The sequence below is a fragment of the Glandiceps talaboti genome, chromosome 11, assembly GCF_964340395.1.
Source record: "Glandiceps talaboti chromosome 11, keGlaTala1.1, whole genome shotgun sequence".
Lineage (NCBI taxonomy): Eukaryota > Metazoa > Hemichordata > Enteropneusta > Spengelidae > Glandiceps > Glandiceps talaboti.
In genome coordinates, this window is record NC_135559.1 from 20579915 (window position 1) to 20605040 (window position 25126).

At 36.4% G+C, this 25126-nt stretch overlaps 1 protein-coding gene across 1 annotated transcript; it reads right to left on the reverse strand.

Moving 5' to 3' along the window:
• Window positions 1-367: 367 nt before the first annotated feature.
• On the reverse strand, window positions 368-14575 carry LOC144442815 (uncharacterized protein YwbO-like). The gene is made up of 5 exons (XM_078132187.1): window positions 14449-14575; window positions 11372-11471; window positions 10687-10852; window positions 2413-2575; window positions 368-794 (listed from the first exon to the last, which is right to left on the reverse strand). The coding sequence occupies exons 1-5, from the start codon at window positions 14555-14557 to the stop codon at window positions 697-699; spliced, it is 636 nt and encodes a 211-aa protein (XP_077988313.1). The 5' UTR covers window positions 14558-14575; the 3' UTR covers window positions 368-696.
• Between the last annotated feature and the right edge of the window lie 10551 nt (window positions 14576-25126).

Here is a 25126-nt window from a genome sequence, read left to right on the forward strand (position 1 = left end):
TTTACAATTAGATGTTAATCCCCAAAAAAGTTCTTTGGTTCAGCTAAGGAAAATATATGGAGCCTTGTCATCAATTGACAAATGGTGGCAAAACCCTTTGGTCTGAAGTATCTTCCAGCTGAATCAAGAAACATATTAGGAAATAATTCAGTTCAGTTGTGCAAGTTTAATCAACGAAAAAAATATGGAAAGTAATGGCAATTTGGAACGTTTTGACTTACATTTTTAGCACTGCAAAACCAGTGAAGCAGACGCGTGTTGTTATGATGTAGAACAACCATGGTATAAATCCTATACATGTATTTTTTGTTTGAACATGTTCAAAAGGCTTGTACATTTATGTGGTGAACAATAAAGATATTGGCTAATTGGTTCGTTATAATGATAAGAAACAAATTACTCAGCTACAATACACATATCTATTCAGTTATATAAATTCCTAATCGCAGAGTCAAAAACTTTCTTGGAAGCAAATCCAAAATTTCCACTGACATCTCATTAGCATCATCATGTACTACAATGGGCTATTGTCTCTAAAGAAATTATAAATTTTTTGATTCTGTGAGTAGAAATTTTCATTACTAAGTATGAACCCCAAAGTCCATGAACATTTATTCTCATACAATATATACATCTGGCAACAACCATTTGATTTGGATGGAAACCATGGCCATCCTTACTATGATAGTCTTTCACTTACGTCTTAGCTATCAACTCAAAAACTTTTATGAAACTTGCTTCATCCTGTGCTCCAGAAAACACTCTTTGTCGATTCATGTAAAATGTTGGAACACCTGAAAGTGTAAAGAAACAGAATATTATTACAGGGTTGCCTATAGAGATAAATAATGATATAAAAACTTTCTTAAATAAAGACAACTGTAGGTTATTATAATTCATTAAAATTATCATATTATTTATGAAATTGACAATGCTGACCATTGGATTGATGAGATGAAATGATAGATACCAAATATCAAAATAATCTTCCCAGTGGTTTTTGACTTAAAGTCACCCACAGAGAAACATGGAGACAGACAGACAGGACACTTCCCCATGGCTAAAGCACTACTGAACCTCAGTTCATTTGTGCTAAAAATAAATAAATTCATAGCGGGTCAAAATAATAAATTGTTTATTTTGTCAGTTACCACATTGGACAATATAATTTTGATGTACATCACTAGAAATTGGTATGCATAATTGGCACATCACATGGCTTTAACAGTGCTTCTAACCAAAGAGTGTATTAACGATGAATTACTACAACATATTGATACATAACCAAAGCAGGTTTGTGACTTTGTACAAACTTTTGTTAGGGTCAGAGCCACTTAAAGTTACTTACTGAAGGTTTGTTGTTATTGGACAATACTTGTGTGTCTACCAGTGATGATGTCGTTCAACAGATGGGTTTATTTGAAACAATTTGTAGCATTATCAAAGTAAACTATTATTCAAGTTTGCCACTGTGTAGCATTATCAACTATCATTCAACTTTGCCACTGTGTAGGTAATGTTGTAACTACCATAGCTAAATCTAAGGCAATGCATTAGGGCAAGTTCAGTAATGTTTCAATATGTTGCAGTACTTCATCTTTCAAACTTTGAAGGGAAGCACTGTAGACGGCACAATGGTAAATATAGGTAGATACTGATATGTGGATAGATGAATGGATAAGACTAAAAGTTATACAGAAAGTCTGATTGAAATCTGATGTAGTGTACACCTCGCCATTTCTTTTTGGCTGTTACTTTTACTGTCATTTCTTCTTTTGTGAGTGCTCGTTGCATACATCTGACACAATACAATATAGGTTTTCCTGAATTACACAAGAGCTCTGAGTAAATTCACTCAACCAATGAAAATGTGTAATGCGCCAAAACATATGGTTACAGTACTTCAGATCACTCTCTTTCAAAAGAGCAAGAGAGTGCAGACAATGATGTTATTGTTTGGTGGTTCTCTTTCTTTCAATTTCGAATGTTGAGTGTTATATTGTAAGATGGACTCTGATTGGCTACTCATAAGTATGAGATTGGTTTTGTACAACAACCCAGCTGAGAGATCATGTCAGTCAGTCATTGCACAGAGGCCTACTAGCTATGTCTCATTTGCATATGAAAAGACACTCTTCTGTAATCAACGTACCGTCAATCTTATTTACATATGGAAATCCTTATAAATAAACATTCAGGAATGAAACCATATAAAACACACATCGCGATCATGTCATTTTTTCCTTTCAAATTTATTGGTCGAAAAAATAAACGATTTTCAAAAAATCTTTTAATCAAATGATGGAACACACCATGGAGCTTCATAATGAGCAAAACAAAAAGACCAAAATTTGCCAACAAACCTGCATCTCATCCTTAAACTGAGCACAAAAATTCAAACTGCACACTTACCACTTACACCGTTTACACTCCAGTCAAGGGCCTTTCTAGCAACTTTTTTCTTATTTTCTGGATCTTCCAGGTAAGCCTTCGCTGCTTCCTTGTTTAAGCCAACAGATTCTGCACACTGTAGTAGAAAACCGAGTTCTAAAGGAGTGCCATCTGTGAAGTATGCCTGCAAAGATTGATAGAACAGTGATAAATAAAAGTTACATTTAACTAATAAATGTAGTTATTCTCTATGATCTCTTTCTGACCATAATTTGAGTTTTTGACTATACATTCAGTGTATAGTCAAACACACAAATGCTATCCAAAAATCTAGTTTAAATCTCCTGCTGGGGAAGGGATGAACAGCGCATGTCAGTAGTAATCCATCACACACTGAGAGGCGGTTGTAATTTGTTACTTCGTTCAGTTTACTACAAACTCAACTCCAGTTTGAATGTAAGTGATGTGAGGAGGCGATAACATCATTATGTTTATATCATTTATATCGATGAACCAAAACCAAAAACTAAAACTGTTGGTAGTATTAAAATTAGTCTAGATGCCAACTGGGATTTCTAACCACAGTTTGGTCAAAGTCCCTCAATCTGCACAGAATGTTGTTCATCCAATCAGTGAACCCCAGCTGCTATAGTGACATAAAACTTAAAAGGACAAGCCATTGAGAATGACATAGTCCCCGCTATGATTGGGTTTTAAGGAATTAGCACTACTCTGATCACGCAACAACACTTGTGAACCTAAATCAAACAGACTTAGATATGTTGTGTCTGCTTGTCGGACATGGAACATGCCTACAACAATAAAGGATTGGTCGGGTATGAGGGATCATATCAATATGAAAATGGATATGCAAATGTATGTCATAGAACACTGTCCAAATACCAACTCTGAATGAGATCTGTTCAAGCATGTCTGAGTTATGGCTTTGGACATGGAAAATTCACAAACAAAATGGCTGCCAGGCAGCCATATTGGATCGTATCATGACGAAAATGGATATGCACATGTATGTCATAGAACACTGTCCTAATACCAACTTCGAATGAGATCTGTTCAAGCATGTCTGAGTTATGGCTTTGGACATGGAAAATTTGCAAACAAAATGGCTGCCAGGCAGCCATATTGGATCGTATCACAATGAAAATGGATATGCACATGTATGTCATAGAACACTGTCCTAATACCAACTTTGAATGAGATCTGTTCAAGCATGTCTGAGTTATGGCTTTGGACATGGAAAATTTGCAAACAAAATGGCTGCCAGGCAGCCATATTGGATCGTATCACAATGAAAATGGATATGCACATGTATGTCATAGAACACTGTCCTAATACCAACTTTGAATGAGATCTGTTCAAGCATGTCTAAGTTATGGCTTTGGACATGAAAATTCACAAACAAAATGGCTGCCAGGCGGCCATATTGGATCGTATCATGACAACAATGAATGTGCACATATATGCCATAGAACACTGTCCTAATACCAACTCTGAATGAGATTTGTTCAAGCATGTCTGAGTTATGGCTTTAGACAGGGAAAATTCACAAACAAAATGGCTGCTAGGCGGCCATATTGGATCGTATCATAAAACAAATTGACGTGCATATGTATGCCATAGCATGTTGCCCCTGTACCAAGTTTGAAAAAAATCGGTACAGGCATCTCCAAGAAACGGCTGCTGACGGACGGACGGACGGACGGACGGACGCACGGACACACGGACGGACAGACGGAACCCAATCCATAAGTCCCCGTTCCGGACTTCGTCCGCGGGGACTAATTAAAAGCTCAGATAATTGAACTTGATGCTGAAATCCAACATCATAAAACGGATGGTTCTTTCTGGACAAGGGAAGGTGCAGTGTTCGTGGCGACGCAAAATCACACATTATACGCAATGGAAACTAAATTAATTTTACACATATTTGATCAAACGATCCATATCCTGTACGCAACCAATTTCGCCACATTGTCCCTCTGATGATATGCCTTGCATCCCGTGCACAGTTTACAATCCATATATCCAGTTATCACACCTTGTACATGTGTGGAAGTGATGATAGAATGTGCATATTACCAAAAATTAATACAATGTTAGAAACATGTCACCTAAAAAAACTCCAATCATACAACCCACACTGAAAAATTGCAACATTTTATTGTGTACGTAACAACTATTGTTATCGTTTGGCACGAAAATGTATGACGGCATAAAGATTCTAACACTTTCACTACGTCTGCAAAACAAAGTACTTTATTGATATATAATTTCATGTCAAAGTCTATTTTTCATGGCTCAAAACAACAGAAACCGAAGTCTAATAGAGTTATGGCTTTAGACAGGGAAAATTCACAAACAAAATGGCTGCTAGGCGGCCATATTGGATCGTATCATAAAACAAATTGACGTGCATATGTATGCCATAGCATGTTGCCCCTGTACCAAGTTTGAAAAAAATCGGTACAGGCATCTCCAAGAAACGGCTGCGGACGGACGGACGGACGGACGGACGGACGGACACACGGACGGACGCACGGACACACGGACGGAACCCAATCCATAAGTCCCCGTTCCGGACTTCGTCCGCGGGGACTAATTAAAAGCTCAGATAATTGAACTTGATGCTGAAATCCAACATCATAAAACGGATGGTTCTTTCTGGACAAGGGAAGGTGCAGTGTTCGTGGCGACGCAAAATCACACATTATACGCAATGGAAACTAAATTAATTTTACACATATTTGATCAAACGATCCATATCCTGTACGCAACCAATTTCGCCACATTGTCCCTCTGATGATATGCCTTGCATCCCGTGCACAGTTTACAATCCATATATCCAGTTATCACACCTTGTACATGTGTGGAAGTGATGATAGAATGTGCATATTACCAAAAATTAATACAATGTTAGAAACATGTCACCTAAAAAAACTCCAATCATACAACCCACACTGAAAAATTGCAACATTTTATTGTGTACGTAACAACTATTGTTATCGTTTGGCACGAAAATGTATGACGGCATAAAGATTCAAACACTTTCACTACGTCTGCAAAACAAAGTACTTTATTGATATATAATTTCATGTCAAAGTCTATTTTTCATGGCTCAAAACAACAGAAACCGAAGTCTAATAGTACGACACATGAAGCTAGAAATCTGTCCATACAGGGAGAACTCTCAAGATAGTGTCAATGTTGAAGGACCACCGCCAACAAAAAAAGTAAAGGCAACTACATGACGTCATACTTCAGGTAAATGAGCAGTGGTGCACCGAATACCCATGGTTACAATATAATATCAATGAAAACGACGATGGAAGTAAGAAAACATTACTTTATTGTTCACTATGTATGAAATATGGAAAGACGCATGCGGTTACTCGTGGTAGCACTGTGTACAACATATGCAATGAAAAAAATCACCGCAAACACTGAGGTGTAGGTAATAAGTGTACTGATGAGATGGAAATGTGTGCTATGGAGTTAGCTAATGAATGTTAAGTGTCATCAAAAAATGTTAAAACTGGTACAATGCGTAAGCAAATGGCTGCATCACATCGACAATCACATCGTCAACAACGACCTTCCCAGTTCATCAACTGTGTTAAATTATGTAGACATGGCTTACACTTTAGCAAAAATACCAAGTTGCAGAGGAGAGAACAAATAGCAAACACTGGGATCAACACAGTGATGGTACAAGTTGTGATCATAAAAAGATAACAGGTAAACAAATGACCCTAGACAGTGGTAGAACGATCTCTGTCGGATTTTCATCAGTAGCAATAGAAGATAGTGTCACATTGTTGGACAATGTAATTGAAATGATAGATGAACTGAGTGATATTTATTTGAGTTTGACAATGTTGGGAAAGACAATGTCTTCTTGATAAAATGTTTGCTGTTATGGGTGACAGGTGCAGTGTTAGCAAGGCCTTTAATAGACTACTTTCAACATATAAAAAATGATTATTTTGGTACAGAAGTTAATACTCATTTCTTGTTTTGCAATGCCCACTTTCTACTTTGTCAGAGCACAGCAGTAGAATCAGAATTACAGAAACTGAGAAATGTAGGTCATGATGCCTCTCCAAAATGTAATCGCTTCAAAACAACTAAGGGAACATGCACCTGTAGATTTGTCAGAACTGGATGTGATTTGTTAGGACAAAGAGGAGATGAGAAAAATGGTTGCAGGATGAAATGGGTTTCATTTCTGGAAGAAAAATTAGCAAAGAGATCATTTGTCACTAGTTTCAGAATGAACCGCTGCAACAATTTTTTTCTCTTGGGGCTGCTACGTTGATTCACCACATGACCGATATTTCACGAGTGATGTGGAATATCTAGATCAGTATATTTATATACAAGAAATGCTTGGCAAATTTAGGTTATGGAGAACTGATGCTGCATCACTGATGAATAGTGACGGTGTTGGAATATTTGACAAATTCAATGCCCCCAGAGATGAAGACTACGACAGTTTGTTCTCAGATAAATACTCGTCAACAGCAGAACTTTTGATGAAATCCACCTTACAAAGTCTGATGGATTCAATGATACAAATAACTGAGCTACAACTGGTAAACGTCCTCCCAGGGGAAGATATGGTCATGAACCCCTAGATGACATAAGGGAAATTGTATGAAACACTATAAACTCACAAATCTTGTATTAGCGAGTATGAATTTGGAGACTTAGATATTGGTATGTTTAAGCGACACCATGGGTCTTTATTCTACCACTCTAGCATACAGATGCCTTAAACCACAATCTCAACATGGCTTTATAAGATACTGCTACTTAAGAACATCTGTTGAAGTTTGCAAGGTCAAAGGCCTCAAGCCTGCATAACAGATACAGAGTCATTGAAAAAGATGTTAAAGTAGAGACCTTCTCTAGATTAAAGGAAGTTAGGAAGAAAAACGAGGAAAGGCAATAACAAAACTTGCAGAGATAGAAAATATAACGCAATATGTATTTAAACATGGTACATGGACCATGTAAAAAATGAAACAGATGTCAAAAGAATAGTATCAAAGGCCAATACAAAAACACAACAATTAAACATTCTTAATTAGATACAAGACTAAGGTTTTGAGGATGAAAGATGAAAGATTAATTATGGTCTAAAGAAAGGTCTTGGACTTTCCATTATGACTTTAACAGTCAAGGGGTCCCGGTGGTAGTAGCCTATGATCCGGGATACTTCATTGGTGAAGTATTGGAAGTTAAATCTGTAGAACTTGCAACTGTACAATTTATGAAAGCAGGGTACAAGAACACAATCACATGGCCATCCGTAAATGTACTTTAAATTTGTATGTAGACTTGTAGAACACTTGAAATTCTTGCTGTGTGAAGTGTAGTTTTGTAGAATTACTTTCTGCTACATTATCCCTCCTTTTATTGTTACATAGTGTGTTTTGAAATAAAACATCTGCATTTGCCTGTCATCTTATCTAAATAATTGAGTGAGTGTTAATGCTACAGAAGTTAGTTAATAAGTTCTGATCAAGATGTAATACTAAAATCAGTGTGGATTTATTTTATTTCAGGTAACTTTCCCATGGTTGGAATACATGTATGACAAGGAAAAGGGTGTCATGATATGAAAGTGGTGTAATGAGGAAGGAAAGGTGAATTCATTCACCAATTCAGGCTGTAATTTCATCACAAAAGACTTCTACACGAAACATGCTCTGATAAAAGAACATCGAGCTCTTCATGAAGCAAGTCATTACCGACCAATGTTTACACAAAGTGTCTCTAATACTTACAAGAAAGAGAAAGAAAGTATTCATGCTGCAAAAGAAAAATGTGTACTTTTTACAGTAGCTAAGAAGTACCATCCAAATTCAATTTGTTTGATCTTAATTTCCTCTGTATGAGTTAGGGTTGCGACATTTTGAATGGGCTAAAAGTTAATCCACACACAAACTACATGTATGAACATTCTAATTCTGTCGAAGCTTTTCAATAAGCCATGAAGTTTGTTTTTGATGAGCAAATTGTTCAAGAGGTTAATGATGCCAGTTGTTTTGCAGTACTCATTGATGAAATGTCAGACATAGGAATGGATAAGACTGTTATCATATATTTGAGATACTTTAGTCAATGCAAAGGTGACTGTTTGCTACTTTGAAGTACATGTAGTAGGACTATTTGGGTGACCATGTACATCAGATGATATTTTAATGCACTTACTACTGTGTTACAAGGTGAAGGAGTTGAAGTAAAACACATGTACATGTATGGTGCTGGGACAGATGGGGCCTCAGTTATGACAGGTAAACATAAAGGAGTAACTACAAGACTCTGAAATGAAATTAATCCATATCTTGTTGCCATTCATTGTTCTGACCACAGATTGGCTCTTGCAGCAGCACAGGTGGCTCACAGTGTCAAATAAAAAGATAAATTTGAGCAACATCTTGTTCAAATTTTCAACTACTTCCATTATTCTACAAATGATAAAGCCAGACCTAAAATTATATTTGGGATTTTAGGACAACAGTCAAGATTGTTTGTCAGACCATGTGATACCAGGTGGTTGTCAGTGAATGGCGCTGTGGAAGCTGTAATAGCCTATCTGAAAACAATGAGGATTTGTTTGGCTAGTGATGCTGACAGTGGGGAGTCAGCTGTAATAGGGCTGCTGAAAATAGTATCCACCTTTAAATTCATGGCAACATTTAATTAAATGGGCGACATACTTTCACATTTGGCTAAGCTTAGCATACAGTTTCAAAGGAGTACAACAGATTTTAGTTTAATCAGTGGCAGTGTGACTGCAGTACATATATGTAGGGTGTTGATAGATATGAAGGAAACTCCTGGTTAAACACTGCAAGAATTCATTGGTAGTATTCCAGAACCCCCCCCCCCCCCCCCCCCCCCTTCACATAACTTCTACTTAAGACTTTGGGTAATTGTGAAAATGTTACAGGAAATCTAAGGAATGAATATGTATCGGAGTTGCCTGAAGCAGATGATGGTATCATTATTAATAGCAATAAAAGTTAGGGAGCCTTTGAGACATAGTGTTCAGTCAAACAGAGAAGAATCAGGATGACTGGATATTTAGGTTCAATGAGTACATGTAGTAGTAGTCCAATATCTAATCTTTATCAAGTACGACTTACTTCAAGACTAGAGAGGCTCATTTCAACTGCTAAAGCACTTTTGAAAATGGACTTTTATCAAAATGAAGAGGACTAACAGTGTCTACTGACCTTCAATTTAGAAAATTATGTGAAATTCAACATGTAATGCAGATGCACAAGCGTAAAAAAACATTGGTGTTTGACACTGATATACAGTAATGTGTGTTGTGTTATTCTACACCAAAGTATGAATACTATCTGTTGAAAAAAAGACCAAATGAATGTTTGACACATTTCATGAGTCCCAGCTACAATTGATTAAACTTGATTAAACTTCACTAGCAATTTTTGAAATTTACTTCAAATTTTTGAACCCAATTAGTAAATTTACTACCAGTTTTCAAATGCCACCTAGGAAATCCAGAAAGGAGTTGCAGCAATGGTGCACGGCCACGGGCCAGAGATGGCCAAGGCATTGGCTGGCCAAATGACCCATCAAAGTAACACAGCTAGTACATACTATTATGTACCCAAAGCTATTAAGAAGATCGCTTAAGTGGTTATGGGTACAAAAGGCTTTGTAGAAGGAACTGGTACGCCAAACAAAAATGAAACAACAAATGAAAATGCTGGGGAAAAAATCAAGAAGATAAAGATGACAAACAAGCTGGGTGTGAAAGTCAAAATGAACAAGAGAAGAGGAGGTCAAATTTAAAGAAGCAACAGTCAAAACAAAGAGTCTGCCCACACAGATTACAGATATTGACATATGAAGTACTCTGACTTAAACGGAAGCCAAGGGGTAATGTACTATATTGTACATTGCTTTTAAATATTGATATGTAGCAATGATGTGATCAGACTCTTGTAATTGTTGTAACCATGTGTTAGTATTGTTTAATTTAATTTTTTTTTAACTTTTTTATTCTTTTATTTATCTTTATTTATTCATCTTTTCTTTTTTAGTCAATGACGCCACATTTCAGAAGAGCGTTCATGTCCTATCCAGAGGATGTAATACATGTAAAAGAGCTATTCACAAAGGAAATAACACTGGGAAGTATTGCAATAAGAAGGGTCTGCAAAGATATGAAATGATATCATAGTTTTGGTTTACATTATAACATACTCACTCCTCTAGAATCATTATAATGCTAACCTTAAAGAGAATTTCCTGAAGCTCATCCTGTTTCTTTCCAGAACTATCTTCCTTGAGTGCATACTCCGACAGAGTATGAAGTAATGTGGTGTTAGGAGCCACATCACTCTTACCAGAAAAGTCAATCCCAACAGCTTCTCCTACTGCCTTAAGTCGAGCACCAACTCTGGAAGACAAATGGAAAGACTATTGCTTTAATAGCAGAAATGCAAATATACAATGGTAAAGCTGTTATAGCAATTAAACTGTAACATTTTGCAATTGGTTCCTTTGGTCTTTCTGGCCATTCCCGCACACTTGTGATCCAACTGTTTGGGCATGTTTAATAATATTATGTACAGTACAGTACATGTATGTTGACATATGGTACCCTTCTTTAATAATGACTTACTCTTGATTTTGTAAGTCATCCATCAATTTGCAGAAAATTTGACTTGAAAGTGACCTTCCATAATTTAGGAAAAAAATAACTTTCATCTTTTTCTTGAATTTAAACTCACAGACATATTCCTGTAAGTAATGACAGAACTTTGACTTATGAGAACATCAAGTCAAAAATATGTCATTTTTATGTATTTCTGGTGGACTGGCAATCAAACAAATTAATATTTGATGTTTCAGATAGGAATTCATGTGCTGAGTTACATGTATACAATATGCTAATATTAAAATAGAACTTGTTTACCTTGGATTGTCAGGAGTACTTGGTGGTTTAACTCTACCTTCCTCAGGTGTGTCGGGTCGCAGAAAGAAAGGTTCCCATGTCACTCTAAACTCATATTTATCTAGAATAATAGATATGAAATATTTTATCAGATTCAATGCCTCAGTGAGTCTGACAATTGTCACACATGAAGTAGAATTACAGGCAAGATTGATGAGGATATGTGATACATGTAGATAGGAATCAAACACACAAATATACAAATGTAGCTACACAGGTATTTGGATTACAATGTTAACAAACTATTGTACAATATTACAAATATTACGAGTTTTTAAGTTATTAGTTTAGTTCTATCCTTCATCAAATCTCAGAATCTCAATGATTTTTCAACACACTGGCATCCAGACAAATAATTCATAAGTAATTCAGTGAAGTTAAACCTTTGGAATGCTGCCTCAGGATACAGCTACATTTTTGTACATGTTTTAACAACTCCAAGTGTGTTTGATTAAATTTGAGTTACACCTTGGTGTTAGGTTAATGGGTTAGGTTTTAACAAACATACCAAATGATAGTGATATTAAGAGGATAGGAGATTTGTATAATTCCATATGCAATGCAATCATGTGATTGCAACTGTCCAATGAGCAGCATGTACATGTACTGTAGGTAGAGATTCCAACTACTACTGCTACATGTAGCTCTAGCATGTACAATGTAGCACTGGTTACTCAATACAACGATTTTCTACCAACTGTATCCCTTAGCCTGTCTCAAGCTGTGCTGAAACTGACTACTTCCAGCAAGTTTCTCTATTGATCACAGTGCAGTGTGCACAGGCACTCGAATCAATGTGTATGATTTAAAAAAAAATATGTATGTAAATAAGTCTTATGTACATACATATTTTTTTTAAAATCATACACATTGATTCGAGTGCCTGTGGCAGTGTGTATCTTTCACCGCCTGATATTTAATTGTAATGGCTGTTCTATCGATGGAAACCCTTTCGCACCACGTCTGTTAATAAGTAACCAATCACGTGGATAAGTAATGATAACATCGCATAGTTTCTAAACTACCCTAGACGTGCTCTCCACGTCAGAAAATGGTCATGGGGCACATGAAACTGTTGAAACGTTATGCATACGATGGGTCATATTCAAATTTCATAGGTCACACTGCACATCGATTTAGAAAATACAAAATGTAGTTACAATGAGAGCTGATTAAAACCTTGATGTTTGGTGCTACAACTTCGAAGCAAAGATGAGAACCATATGTTTGCCAACATGACGTGAAAAATGTATGTAAATAAACAAAGTAAAAACATACAAGTTTGCGTTATTGTCTTTACTTTATAGGTTCATTTTTATCGCAAAAGTTTGGTTAATTGAAAGTCTGGTTTGGCTAATAAATTTTGAGGCAAATTAGCCAAATTGCTAGTAAATATTTTGACCCAAAGGAAACACTGCTTCAGGATAGGGACACTGTGGTATATCTAATCTGGTATAACAAACAAAGTTGCAATGTTGTATTGTGTTCTAGTTGTTAACTTAACATCAACTGTTGGGGTTGTTTGTTTATTAGTCTGAGTGAAGTGAGTTATGTGTCATATTATCTGTGTAGTGACTAACCAGCCTTGGTCTTATCAACAATTTGATTATGGCGAAGCATCTACCCACACGAGTGAAGCGATGATCAAATGGACCATATCGTTGGACAGTCTATGCTGAAAACTTCACTTAGATAAATTCAAACTGCCACGTCACCATTTCATTCTCACTAAAACAGAAACACTGCTGAAGACTCTACTTAAAACACCACTGGTGAAATGTACTCTAAGTAAACATCAGGTAGTGAAAGATTACACTGTGATCAATAGAGAAACTTGCTGCTAGTAGGTAATTGTAGCAAAGCTTGAGACAGGCTAAGAATTACAGTTGATGAAGATCATTGTATGTTAGTCTGGATGCCAATATGGTCTCTAAACCATGTGGTCTCTGAACCACTTTATGGTCATACCAAAAGTTGTTCATCCAAACAGTGAACCCCAACTGTTACAAGATGTAAACAGTGTATAAGTAGCATCCTGAGCTGACAAATATATCATATGTGGACATTACATAACTACCCCAATAAACACTAACTTTATTAGGGACTGTGTTATAGGTTAGAAATTGGTAATTGATTAACAAAGACATGGTGACTATGTGGGCTGTGCTGTTAAAATTTCATCTAATACATCTCAGGACCTCATTGTGCTAGACTGATTCAAGAAACAGCACTAGACTGAGTCACTATACTGTATACAATTGTAAATATGTCTTCTTATGAAATGATTTGGATTCAATTGTAATCAAAGTGTTAACCACAGTTGTAGAGCAATAGAAAAGTTGGCCCTCAATAAATTAATAATCCTGTGTAATAATTAAAAGCTCCACTGTATTGATGAGCTAATATCAATATACTGGAGTGGGAACCTGGGATTATATCCAATGCCTGACCTTTTTAGTCTAACAAGGATGTATTACTATAAGGGAGACCTATTAAATACATACCCACACGTAGGCTACTGACCGTGCTATTCTACCTGCACGTTTCAACTTAAAACAAGTTTCAATACGAAAATGCTGATTCATTCAATTTTCTGCTGACATCACTGTGACATTGCTGAACATATATGAACAAATTGAAGATAACGGTTCACCGTGACGTAGCTACATCATGCAAGCATCAGTAGTTTACGACGACGAAAAAGTAATGGCTTTACTCGAATGTTGAAAGAAAAGCTCAGACAAACAGAAACTTTTAAGGTTCTCTGTCACGTGTGTGCTAAAATTTACTAAAACACTAATGAGTAATGTAAGTTGTATAGAGGGACTGTTGTTGTACGCAATTTTGTTCACTGTTGTATCAAGTCCACAGGCACTTGTTTTCCGAGATATGTATCAGAACATTTCTATCAGAATACAATAAAATGTTGATAATATCGATGATATTGACGTGTTTAGCCAACTATATATGAACGGGGTAAAATTACACACAAGTCTTGTTTCTGTGATCGTCCAGAGCTATGCCCGAAATAACGTTACCTTGAGTTTTCTGCATGGCTCCTTCCAGCTTTCTCTTCCCGACATAACACCAGGGTCATATAACATCACTCACAATGTCTACGTTAATAACTGGTTTTGAGGATGCCATTGCAACAAATCGTCGAACTACAAACACCGAACGGAAAATGCTGGTAGCCACTGTCACGCCACTTCACCAGTACTGTACAAACACAGTTGTTTGCAAGAGCGCTGTTTATACTGGTTATTAACCTTTGAACTATGTTTGAGCACCCCTAACTCAATGATATTTTGCACTACAGCGATTCCTCTAGCGCTGAAACCTATCGATGCATTACAGAGGAATACTGCTCGAGGATATTTTTTTGTAAATTTATGGTTCTTGAGAGTCGTTTCTTGATTTCACATCACCTAATTTTCATTTAGTTGCCAAGAACACCAAACAGAAACACTTCTCACACTTGAGAGCAAAACAAAGTGTTGCCGCTGCAATTCAAGGAAGTAGGGAACATTCTACCCCTCAAAACCTATTTATGAAAGTTTTGGGGAAGGACACCCTACTAATATACAAGTAAACACGACTTCAAAGCAAGCCGCTACACCATCTACAGAACGAACCTGTAAAGAAAGAACGTCCAATGACAGCATTTGCACGAATGAGAGCAAAGTTGATGGGTGGAGTCGTTCCTCAAAAAGTGGAATTTACTAATCAAGCTTTGCTGAACGTAAACCAGATATCTAGCAAACCCAGCACACGTTCACAGTAAGCAGCTACAACCGGTCCATCTGACGAACTTACAAAGAAAGAACGTACAATGACAGCATTTGCACGAATGAGAGCAAAGTTGATGGGTGGAGTCGTTCCTCAAACAGTGGAAGTTAAACTTTGCTGAACGTAAACCAGATATCTAACAAACCCAACACAAGTTCACAGCAAGCAGCTACGACCAGTCCATATCTGACGAACTTACAAAGAAAGAACGTACAATGACAGCTTTTGCCCGAATGAGGGCAAAGTTGATGGGCGGAGTCGTTCCTGAAAAAGTAGACACTAAAGCATTAATTTTGGACACTAGTAAAATAACAAAGAAGCCGAACAAGTCAGTATTTGACAATACAATACAATAAAATGCAATGCAATGCAATGCAATGCAATGCAATGCAATGCAATACAATACAATACAATACAATACAATATACACTAATGATCAGAAGTTGCCAGAAATGAGAATACCAACAGAAGCAAAGAAACGAGCTACAATAATGTAAGTGAAGATTGATTTGCCACTTATTACTTCACAGAATATTGGCCATAGTTGCCATGGAGATGAAAAATGGATATTAATGTAATTGCTTAGGAGTTTTAATTAATATAATAATTGATATAACAACTTTAGTGTGTTTCTACCTAAAAAAACAATGTGAACTTAAAATATATCTATTTGTACATTAAGTATATGGTCCTAACTGTCACTAAATAAATGTTAACACCTAAAAAATGTTAAAATGTTATTATAGAAAGTGATTCGAGAACATAGTGGTTAAACACAATTAATACCTTTTAATTACATGTAATCAAACTATTGATTGATGATGTTTCAATATTAGGAAATTTATCTTTTGGAATATTATGCGTATACTTTTCTATTTACATACCGCGTGTCATATTTTGTGTTGCTACGTTTTTTTAAATTTCACACATATTTCGAGACCTTTCTCCAATTTACTTGGGGGGGGGGGGGTTGTTCAGCGCCTTTGAAAATTACGTGTGCTTGATTCAGGCAATTGATTGATTGATTGATTGATTGATTGATTGATTGATTGATTGATTGATTGATTGATTGATTGATTGATTGATTGATTGATTGATTGATTGATTGATTGATTGATTGATTGATTGATTGATTGGTTGATTGATTGATTGTACAATCGTAGGGGGTAGGTATTCTTTCTATCTGCTTGTTTGGGTTGAAAAAAATTGTCAAACTGGGCAAAGTTCGTTATGTCTGATTGGAATGTGATGACCCATGGAGGGTAAAAGTTGGGTAAGGTGGGGTAATACGATGTCGGAGTCGAGTGTGCCCATCTAGTCTTTGGGAGTTCTGGCCTTGAGCCCTGCCAGTTACATACTAGACTCTTTTACAACCCTCGGAGCTTCGCTTTACTAAAATTAAAGCTAAACGAATTATTTTGTATGTACCGATGCCAGCTAATTAACCGCTCTCGAATATCCTTGTACTGTGCGCCCTCATCGACCATGATAGAGATAACCATTCGTTTAGACGTCGCTCCAACCTGAATTGTACCTTTCATGTGTTAAAATCTAAAAATTTAAACTTGACCTTGCTAATAAGCTCCATTGTTCTAGTCACAATTTAGCAATTGAAGTGGAACGTCATCAAGTTGTAGTCCACCTATTCCTGTTAAACTTAGAGTGTGTAAAAGACAAGGTTTTACAGTTGTTGATGACGACTCTCATTTTATACTGTTTGTCCTTTATACAAGGACCATAGACTATATTTAATTCCTCAAAGATTTAGAGTTCACTCCACGAAAGAAAAATGTTTTTCCTTACTGGCATGTAAGAATGAAGTACATGTAGTTCAGTACAAACTATCAGTTCTTGTTCATAAAGCTTTTAAAACTCGGACTAGTTTTGTTCAGCAAACATAGATGTACTGTATAAGTTCTCCCCTGCCTTCTTTTTCCCTTAAATTATTGGAAGAACGATATTCACTTTTTTTCTATACTATACTGTAATGTAAATTATTTGTGCGCTCGGCTGAGGCCTTAGGATTTGAAATAATGTAATTACTATTTATGCAAATATACACATACATGCATTACCTTCCACACTAGTTGCAGGACATGTGATGTGATGTGATGTATTTGACTGTTTCGTACAACTTTGGGGCAAACGTGAACTTGAAGGTTTCGTAATGGTAATCTTGATAGATAGTTTATAAAAGAAGTTATAATCCAAATTGTTCTACTCTTCAGTAAGAAGTATGATTAATACTCATGGTGTTAATATTACTCATTGCCAGGATAGTCTAAACAATATCACGTGATACCTTGTACCTGATATTGTAGACGACAGAGATTTATATCTTGTACTTGGTCCAAACACAATAAATGTATGTGTACCAGTTTATGCCAGTCACTGTTTGACCATTGGCAAACACACACACACACACACACACTCTCTCTCTCTCTCTCTCTCTCTCTCTCTCTCTCTCTCTCTCTCTCTCTCTCTCTCTCTCTCTCTCTCTCTCTCTCTCTCTCTCTCTCTCTCTCTCTCTCTCGCGCGCGCGCGCGAGCGGCGGCGGGTAGAATACCATCGGCGATAATGCATCATTGAGGTCAAGGTTCATATATCTCAGAACGAGGCAGGCGCCGAATTTGAGCTGTTGGTGAGCATTCGCGTAGCCATTCTTAAAGTCCGTATTTTTCGCCTGTTTTTACCCATGCAACTTCATTGACAACCATATTTGACGTTATATACTCGAAAGTATTTGAAGAAATGTTTTGTAGAAATTTGCAAGATTTAAAAGGGTGTTATGATCGAGTGTAAATGTGATGTCGGCAGTGTGACGCAGTGACGTTTCCAAATAGAATATACGTACATGTGTACATGTCCATGCGACTGTAACAATGGTATTACTACAGTGAAGGTAGAATGCAGCTCGTCTCCTTTTGAAACGGACCGTCAACTTGTTCTTGCCAAGTGATAGCATAGTTGACTGCTATACTAATCTCAACAGTGACTTATAATGTTTTTTTTTTGTAGTGAAATTGGGCTCTAACATGCATCGCCAACAGCGATGAAAGTGGGGACATGTCACACTGACAGTAGTCGCCGTCGGAAAACAGCCTAACAAGTATCTTTGGAACAAGTTTTGGGACCTTCATGGGACATCCGAAGACTAATCCTTGGAGATAACTTGAAATTGATACCTGCAGACACCAGAAGCCATCTTGGAAGTTGTCTGCCGACTAGCGACTTGAGGTGGACGACGACTACTGCTAATTATTATGTTCTGACACCGGCTGTGAAACTAGGACAAACCTGGTTAGTATTTTTTTCTCCGTATATTTTTTCATTATGGGTCGCCAAAAGTCGCGGTGATATTGTTGTTCATGGATGCGTGATTTGTCGGCATTCCGTAAACATCTGGTATATTTTGGAAACAAGCCCTTACAAGTTTCCACTCGGTTTCTACTTTGTTGAGGCTTGGAAATTACATTTTTTTCAACTTTCACACACAAAAAAACTTTTGAGTGTAGTCTGTTTCTATTTTCCGCTACACTTTGTGAATAAATCAACACCTGTTTTTTGGTGTTTTTTAAAAAATGTACAGCCATTAGCCCAGAATTAACAGAGCAATTAGTTGTTACTGACTGTTCATTTGCTGTCCACATAGCTGCTCTTTCCTTTGTCAAAAAAAATGACAGGGAGAGTGGTATAGTGTACACATGTTGACTGACAATGAGGGCAATAGTGTACGTTTGTTGACAAGGGACCAGCCGGTCACACAAAAACAGTCTCAGAAATGAGACTGTTTTGGTTTCCCCGAGGGCAAAACCTGATTGGAAATGAAACTGTTTTGGGTTGACTGGCTCATACCGAGGGGAAACAAACTTGCGCTATCACCCAAATAATGTCAGTCAACATGTGTTTTATAACACACTGAACAAGAATCATACCACAGCACACTAAAATGATTATAACAAACTTCTCCAGCAAGCAGAGTTTGTTTGCATTGTGTTCAATAACCTTTTAGAGTTGTCCCAATAACAAATAGTTCTCCAAAATACCAACTGCTGTCTTGATTACTGTCTTTGCTTTTTTAGAGTCTTTCTCCGAGACAATGTTGGCCAGCTCTTCTTCTGAAATTTCAATGAATCGAGCAAAACATTCATGTTGGCTGCTGCTTGTGGTCATAGTTTCAGACGAGCCAGACATATTTACAATTTGTTGTTCTTTGAAAATAACGTCATTATTCGCATGTATATATGATGTCATCATGAGGCACTAATCAATGGAGCTAGGGACTAGTTCCGTTAATTAGTGCCTACTACATCATTTATTGTAAAACAGAGTGAGAATGGTCCATAACATGTCATGTAGCATTGACCAATCACGACCGAGAGTTGAGTATGCAGTGTGTTATAATGTTTAATACTGGGGTAGTACATTTTTTATTTTTACAGCAAATTTTGTAGTTAGTAAACATTCATTGATAGTTTACCTCTACCCAGTACCAGCTCCCCTGAAGTCCATCTATTGTCTTAGAAATTATATTATTTGCCCCCTTATTCAGAAATTAATTTGTTGAGGTCCTATTAAAGAATTAGTGATTGCAATCTCTGAATTTCCAATTTCTGTTTTCAAATAGTTTCACCATATTTGCTGTTTTTCCTGTCGAAGTTATAATAGTTGGATGTAAACTAAATAAATTGCCCGTTGTCTGTGTTGATTGGAGCACTCTTGGAAGTTGTCTGCCAACTTGCGACTTCAAGTGAATGACTAGTACTACTCCTGTAATTATTATGTATACTTCCGACACCTGTTGTGAAACTAGGACAAACCCAGCCATAATCACAGAAGCTTGGTAAGATACATAAGTATTTTACCGGGCAAAAAGAGATACCTGCTTTATAGTAATAAGATAAGATCATGCAAGACCACTATGGCACATACCATTTCTTTGTAGGGGTTGGTCTTAGCTGCAATAATTGTAGCTTTGTTTTTATTTACAATACTTTTTAAATTCTTTTTTATGTTTTATTTTGTGTGACTCAACAAGTTTCATTTTTAGTTTTTATTTCTTATGGGGTTTGCAAAGAAAACAAAGCTACAATTCTATTATTGAACGAGGCCAGTCTAGAATCTCTTGGCAATTATCTCCATGATTTTCTCATAAAAACAGTCAATCATTAACTTCAGCTATTGTTGCAATTGCAAAATTCACAGTAAGTACTCGAATATACCCATATTTGATTCAAAACGGCAATAAGTACTCAGTAGTGGTTTGGAGTCCTCGGCAACCATTATGATGTTGTTCTAGTACATGGAGCATGCACAGTATTAGTCAACATGTCCAACAAAATTTGAAAATTTAGCTGGAATGTTGAGAATATACATGTAGTACGATTTCCACTTGAAAATAACATTGAGGAAGCATTAATGTGATCGAGAGCGACACATTTATACCGGTACACTAAGACATAGGACATGCTCGACTTTCAAAGAGGTGGGCGATATTGTCTACAAAAAGACAGTTTGAACAGGATCCTGGATACATTTTTTATAGGAGCTTACACATGATTGATCTGTAGCAGTTCTAGCGGAGGACTGAGAGTGACGTAGTGAAACCGCTACTGTACTAAGTTGATGTTTGCTTTATAAAATGGTTTCATCTTAATTTTGTTGAAAATGAAAACTAGGGATGTGTATTTTTGATTATGTATTGTTGCATCTATCACAAAATAATTGACAACGACATAAATATTCAGATACATGTGAAGTTGTGTTATCTGTCTAACAGACAACACCCAAAATGGAATGATCAATGGGGTGGGGGGGGGGGGACTGTAATGTGTAATTTCTGACAAATAATTATAGATCACAGCAGATCATAGCATCAAGGATGTAGGAATTTCCAAGCAAAGTCAACAGTACTTGACATGGTATAGCATTTACAGAAGATATAGTCTAACCTTGCAAGTCAAGCGAAATGTCCTGTAAAATTTACAGAAGATGTAGTCTAACCTTGCAAGTCTAGCAAAATGTCCTGTACAATTTACAGAAGATATAGTCTCCCCTTGCAAATCTAGTGAAATGTCCTGTACAATTTCCAGAAGATAGAGTCTAACCTTGCAAGTCTTGCAAAATGTCCTGTACAATTTACAGAAGATATAGTCTAACCTTGCAAGTCTAGCGAAATGTCCTGTAAAGTTTACAGAAGATATAGTCTAACATTGCAAATCTAGTGAAATGTCCTGTACAATTTCCAGAAGATAGAGTCTAACATTGCAAATCTAGTGAAATGTCCTGTAAAATTTACAGAAGATATAGTCTAACCTTGCAAATCTAACGAAATGTCCTGTAAAATTTACAGAAGATAGTCTAACCTTGCAAGTCTTGCAAAATGTCCTGTACAATTTACAGAAAATATAGTCTAGCCTTGCAAATCTAGTGAAATGTCCTGTAAAGTTTACAGAAGATATAGTCTAACATTGCAAGTCTAGTGAAATGTCCTGTACAATTTCCAGAAGATAGTCTAACCTTGCAAGTCTTGCAAAATGTCCTGTACAATTTACAGAAAATATTGTCTAGCCTTGCAAATCTAGTGAAATGTCCTGTAAAGTTTACAGAAGATATAGTCTAACATTGCAAGTCTAGTGAAATGTCCTGTACAATTTCCAGAAGATAGAGTCTAACCTTGCAAGTCTTGCAAAATGTCCTGTACAATTTACAGAAGATATAGTCTAGCCTTGCAAATCTAGTGAAATGTCCTGTAAAATTTACAGAAGATATAGTCTAACCTTGCAAATCTAACGAAATGTCCTGTAAAATTTACAGAAGATATAGTCTAACCTTGCAAATCTAGTAAAATGTCCTGTAAAATCTTACTGAAGATATAGTCTAACCTTGCAAGTCTAGCGAAATATCCTGTAAAATCTTACTGATTACTGCATGGCCATTTACCTTCAGTCTAAGATATCCAGGCAAATTATAGCACTGTACGATAAATAAATCCAGCTAAAATCACCTTTGGCTTTGGCATTAAATTTTTTTGTAAGAGTGCAAATCTTTTGCAGGCACTAAATTATGATATTTTGCTTGTTGGTATGTGTTATTATTTATGTTCAATGTCCAAGAACTATTGAGATAGATAAGAAAGAGGCTTCACACACTGTTCATTACAATAATAACAATTCTAAACCCCTAGAGACATGCAGGCACTATATGTGCACACATAAATTGCCATAGGGAACCATGCAAGCAAATTCAAATTCGTGTTAATTTTACGCTGACAGCGTATGCTTTGGGTATAGGTTGGTATACATATGTAGGTATAAAGGTATAAGTGATCATGGTCTGTCAACTTTTTTTATTTTCATCATTTTCTCTTAAAGTGACAGTTAGAATACTTTGATATTTGGTGTGCGTGTTCCTTGGGGGGAGGCTATTCAGCTTTGTTCATGCCAAGTTGATCTGTGCCATTTTCAATTTTTTATGATTTTTTTTCCCAAAAATGATATTTTCATCATCTCCTCAAATACTCCTCGTCAGATTGCTTTAATATCTGGTGTGTCGATGCGCAGAGGGTAGCTTACTCAGATTTGTTAATTTCAAGTCAGCACATCTCCTTTTCTATTTTTAATGATTATTTTGTAAAAAAATTAATATGTTAATGAGCATTGTGACCGACGCCATATTGGAAATCAGTCCAGGAGACTTTAAGTAAACTGCCACTTTTCAAAAGACACTATTGACGTCAAACAAGCTATGTAATATGTGCTATCGTCTTAATTCTACGCATTATGTGCCCAAATGATAAGTGTTTGTTCGAAACAGGGTTGCAGACTTCAAATCCAAATTCTGCACCCCTTCTACAGAATGGTTCATTCCAGTAGATATGTATGCTCTCGATTGACAAAGTCATGAAGTTGAATTGGGGATGATTTTTGACAGTCGGTCGTCAATAAAAACGATAATACTCATTCTAAAATTACCTCATTTTGAAAGGGAAAGTACTTTGTGGTTCATTTATGAAGTTTCGATTTTGTATGATCAATATTGGTGGCAAAATCGCCACTTTAAAATTGTCGATGTGGTAATGGCAGTGCAGAAACGAGTACAGGCGAGGTGAAAGTTCTTTTGCTAATGAGCCTTACCACATATTGGAAAAAAGTAGTCATGAGATTGCAGTCCAGTCTTTTGTTTTAATTTTTCATTAAAAGCTGGCGATATGATGTCTTGTCGCTTTTTAGCACAACTGAACTGGAGGTTCAGTAGTGCCATAAGCATCGCCCGGTGTGTGTGTGTGTGTGTGTGTGTGTGTGTGTGTGTGTGTGTGTGTGTGTGTGTGTGTGTGTGTGTGTGTGTGTGTGTGTGTGTGTGTGTGTGTGTGTGTGTGTGTGTGAACAACTTAAAGTCAAAAACCGCTGAACCAATTGCCATGATATTTGGTGGGTCCATTACCTTGGGTGTCAAGTTGGGAAATTGTTCAAATCAAAACGATCGCATCAGAAATGTGCATTTGACGTTTCAAAATGTGATTTGTTGTATTACAAAATGCTTTAACTTCAGCCTGGAAATGAAATTTTCTTGTTTTATTGATGCAATGAAATCATTAAATCTTTATGGGTTACTTCACATATTTGTGTCAATGGCGTAAAGATTAACATCTGTTTAAGGTTGACAACCTAAGCCTGTTTTTAGCACAGCTGAATTAAATCTTAGACACTATGATTAAAACAGGTTCATATAATGCACAATCCTTAGGCATTAAAAAAACCAGTTTGTACAAAGAATAAGAAGTCACACATTTTATGGGGAAAGAAAAATAGTCATATCAAGACCTCCATGATTATACTGGCAGGTTAAATTTCCTGCATGTACCGATTGCCATGATATTTGATGGGTGTATTACCTTGGGTGTCTAGTTGGGAAATTGTTCAAATCAAAATGATCTTACTACCGATGATTTGGGTCGAAAAATGTAATTTTTGGTCAAAAACCTTACTCAAAACTATTGGGCAGATGGGTCTGAAATTTGGTGGGAACATTCTTAGGGGTGTTTAAGCATTCAAAATATGTTTGCAAATGTGCCTAGCAACAAGACCATGGCCATAGCAACACCAAACGGTGAGGTATTTCACAAAGATAACCACTGGGATTAAAAGACAATTGAATATGCATTCAAAAAATTATGTAAATTTGCCTAGCAACAATACCACGCCCATAGCAACAACCAAATAATGATATATTGCAAAGATAACAGAGATTAAGAGATAATTGAATGAACATTCTAAAAATGTATGTAAATTTGCATAGCAACAAGACCACGCCCATAGCAACAGCCAATCGGTGGTGTAGTTCACAAAGATAACCATGGGGATGAATAGACAATTGAATAAACATTCTAAAAATGTATGTTATTTGCCTAGCAACAAGACCACGCCCATAGCAACAACCAAATAATCACATGTATTGCAAAGATAACAATAGGAATTGATAGACAAATGAATAACAATTCAAAAAAATGTATGCAAATATGCCTAGCAACATGACCATGCCCATAGCAACAGCCAAATGATCACACATTTTGCAGATATCACAGACACATTCAAAAAATGTGTGCAAATGTGCCTAGCAACAAGACCACGCCCATAGCAACAGCTAAGTGATCACATATATTGCAAAGATTACAGGGATAAGTAGACAAATGAGTGTATGGATAATCATTCAGCGAATGAACACCTATACCTGGTATGGATCAGCATATGGGTTAAACATTTTTAACAACTGTACAGTTGTGCTACAACGCCATTGGCGCTATTTTTTAAAAATTATTTAAATGTTGAAACATTTTTTGTGAATTTTCAAAAACGAATGATAAAATGTTATAATAGTATTTTAAGATGTCTTCTACCTAATAAAGGTTTATTTTAGTCGATGAATCTA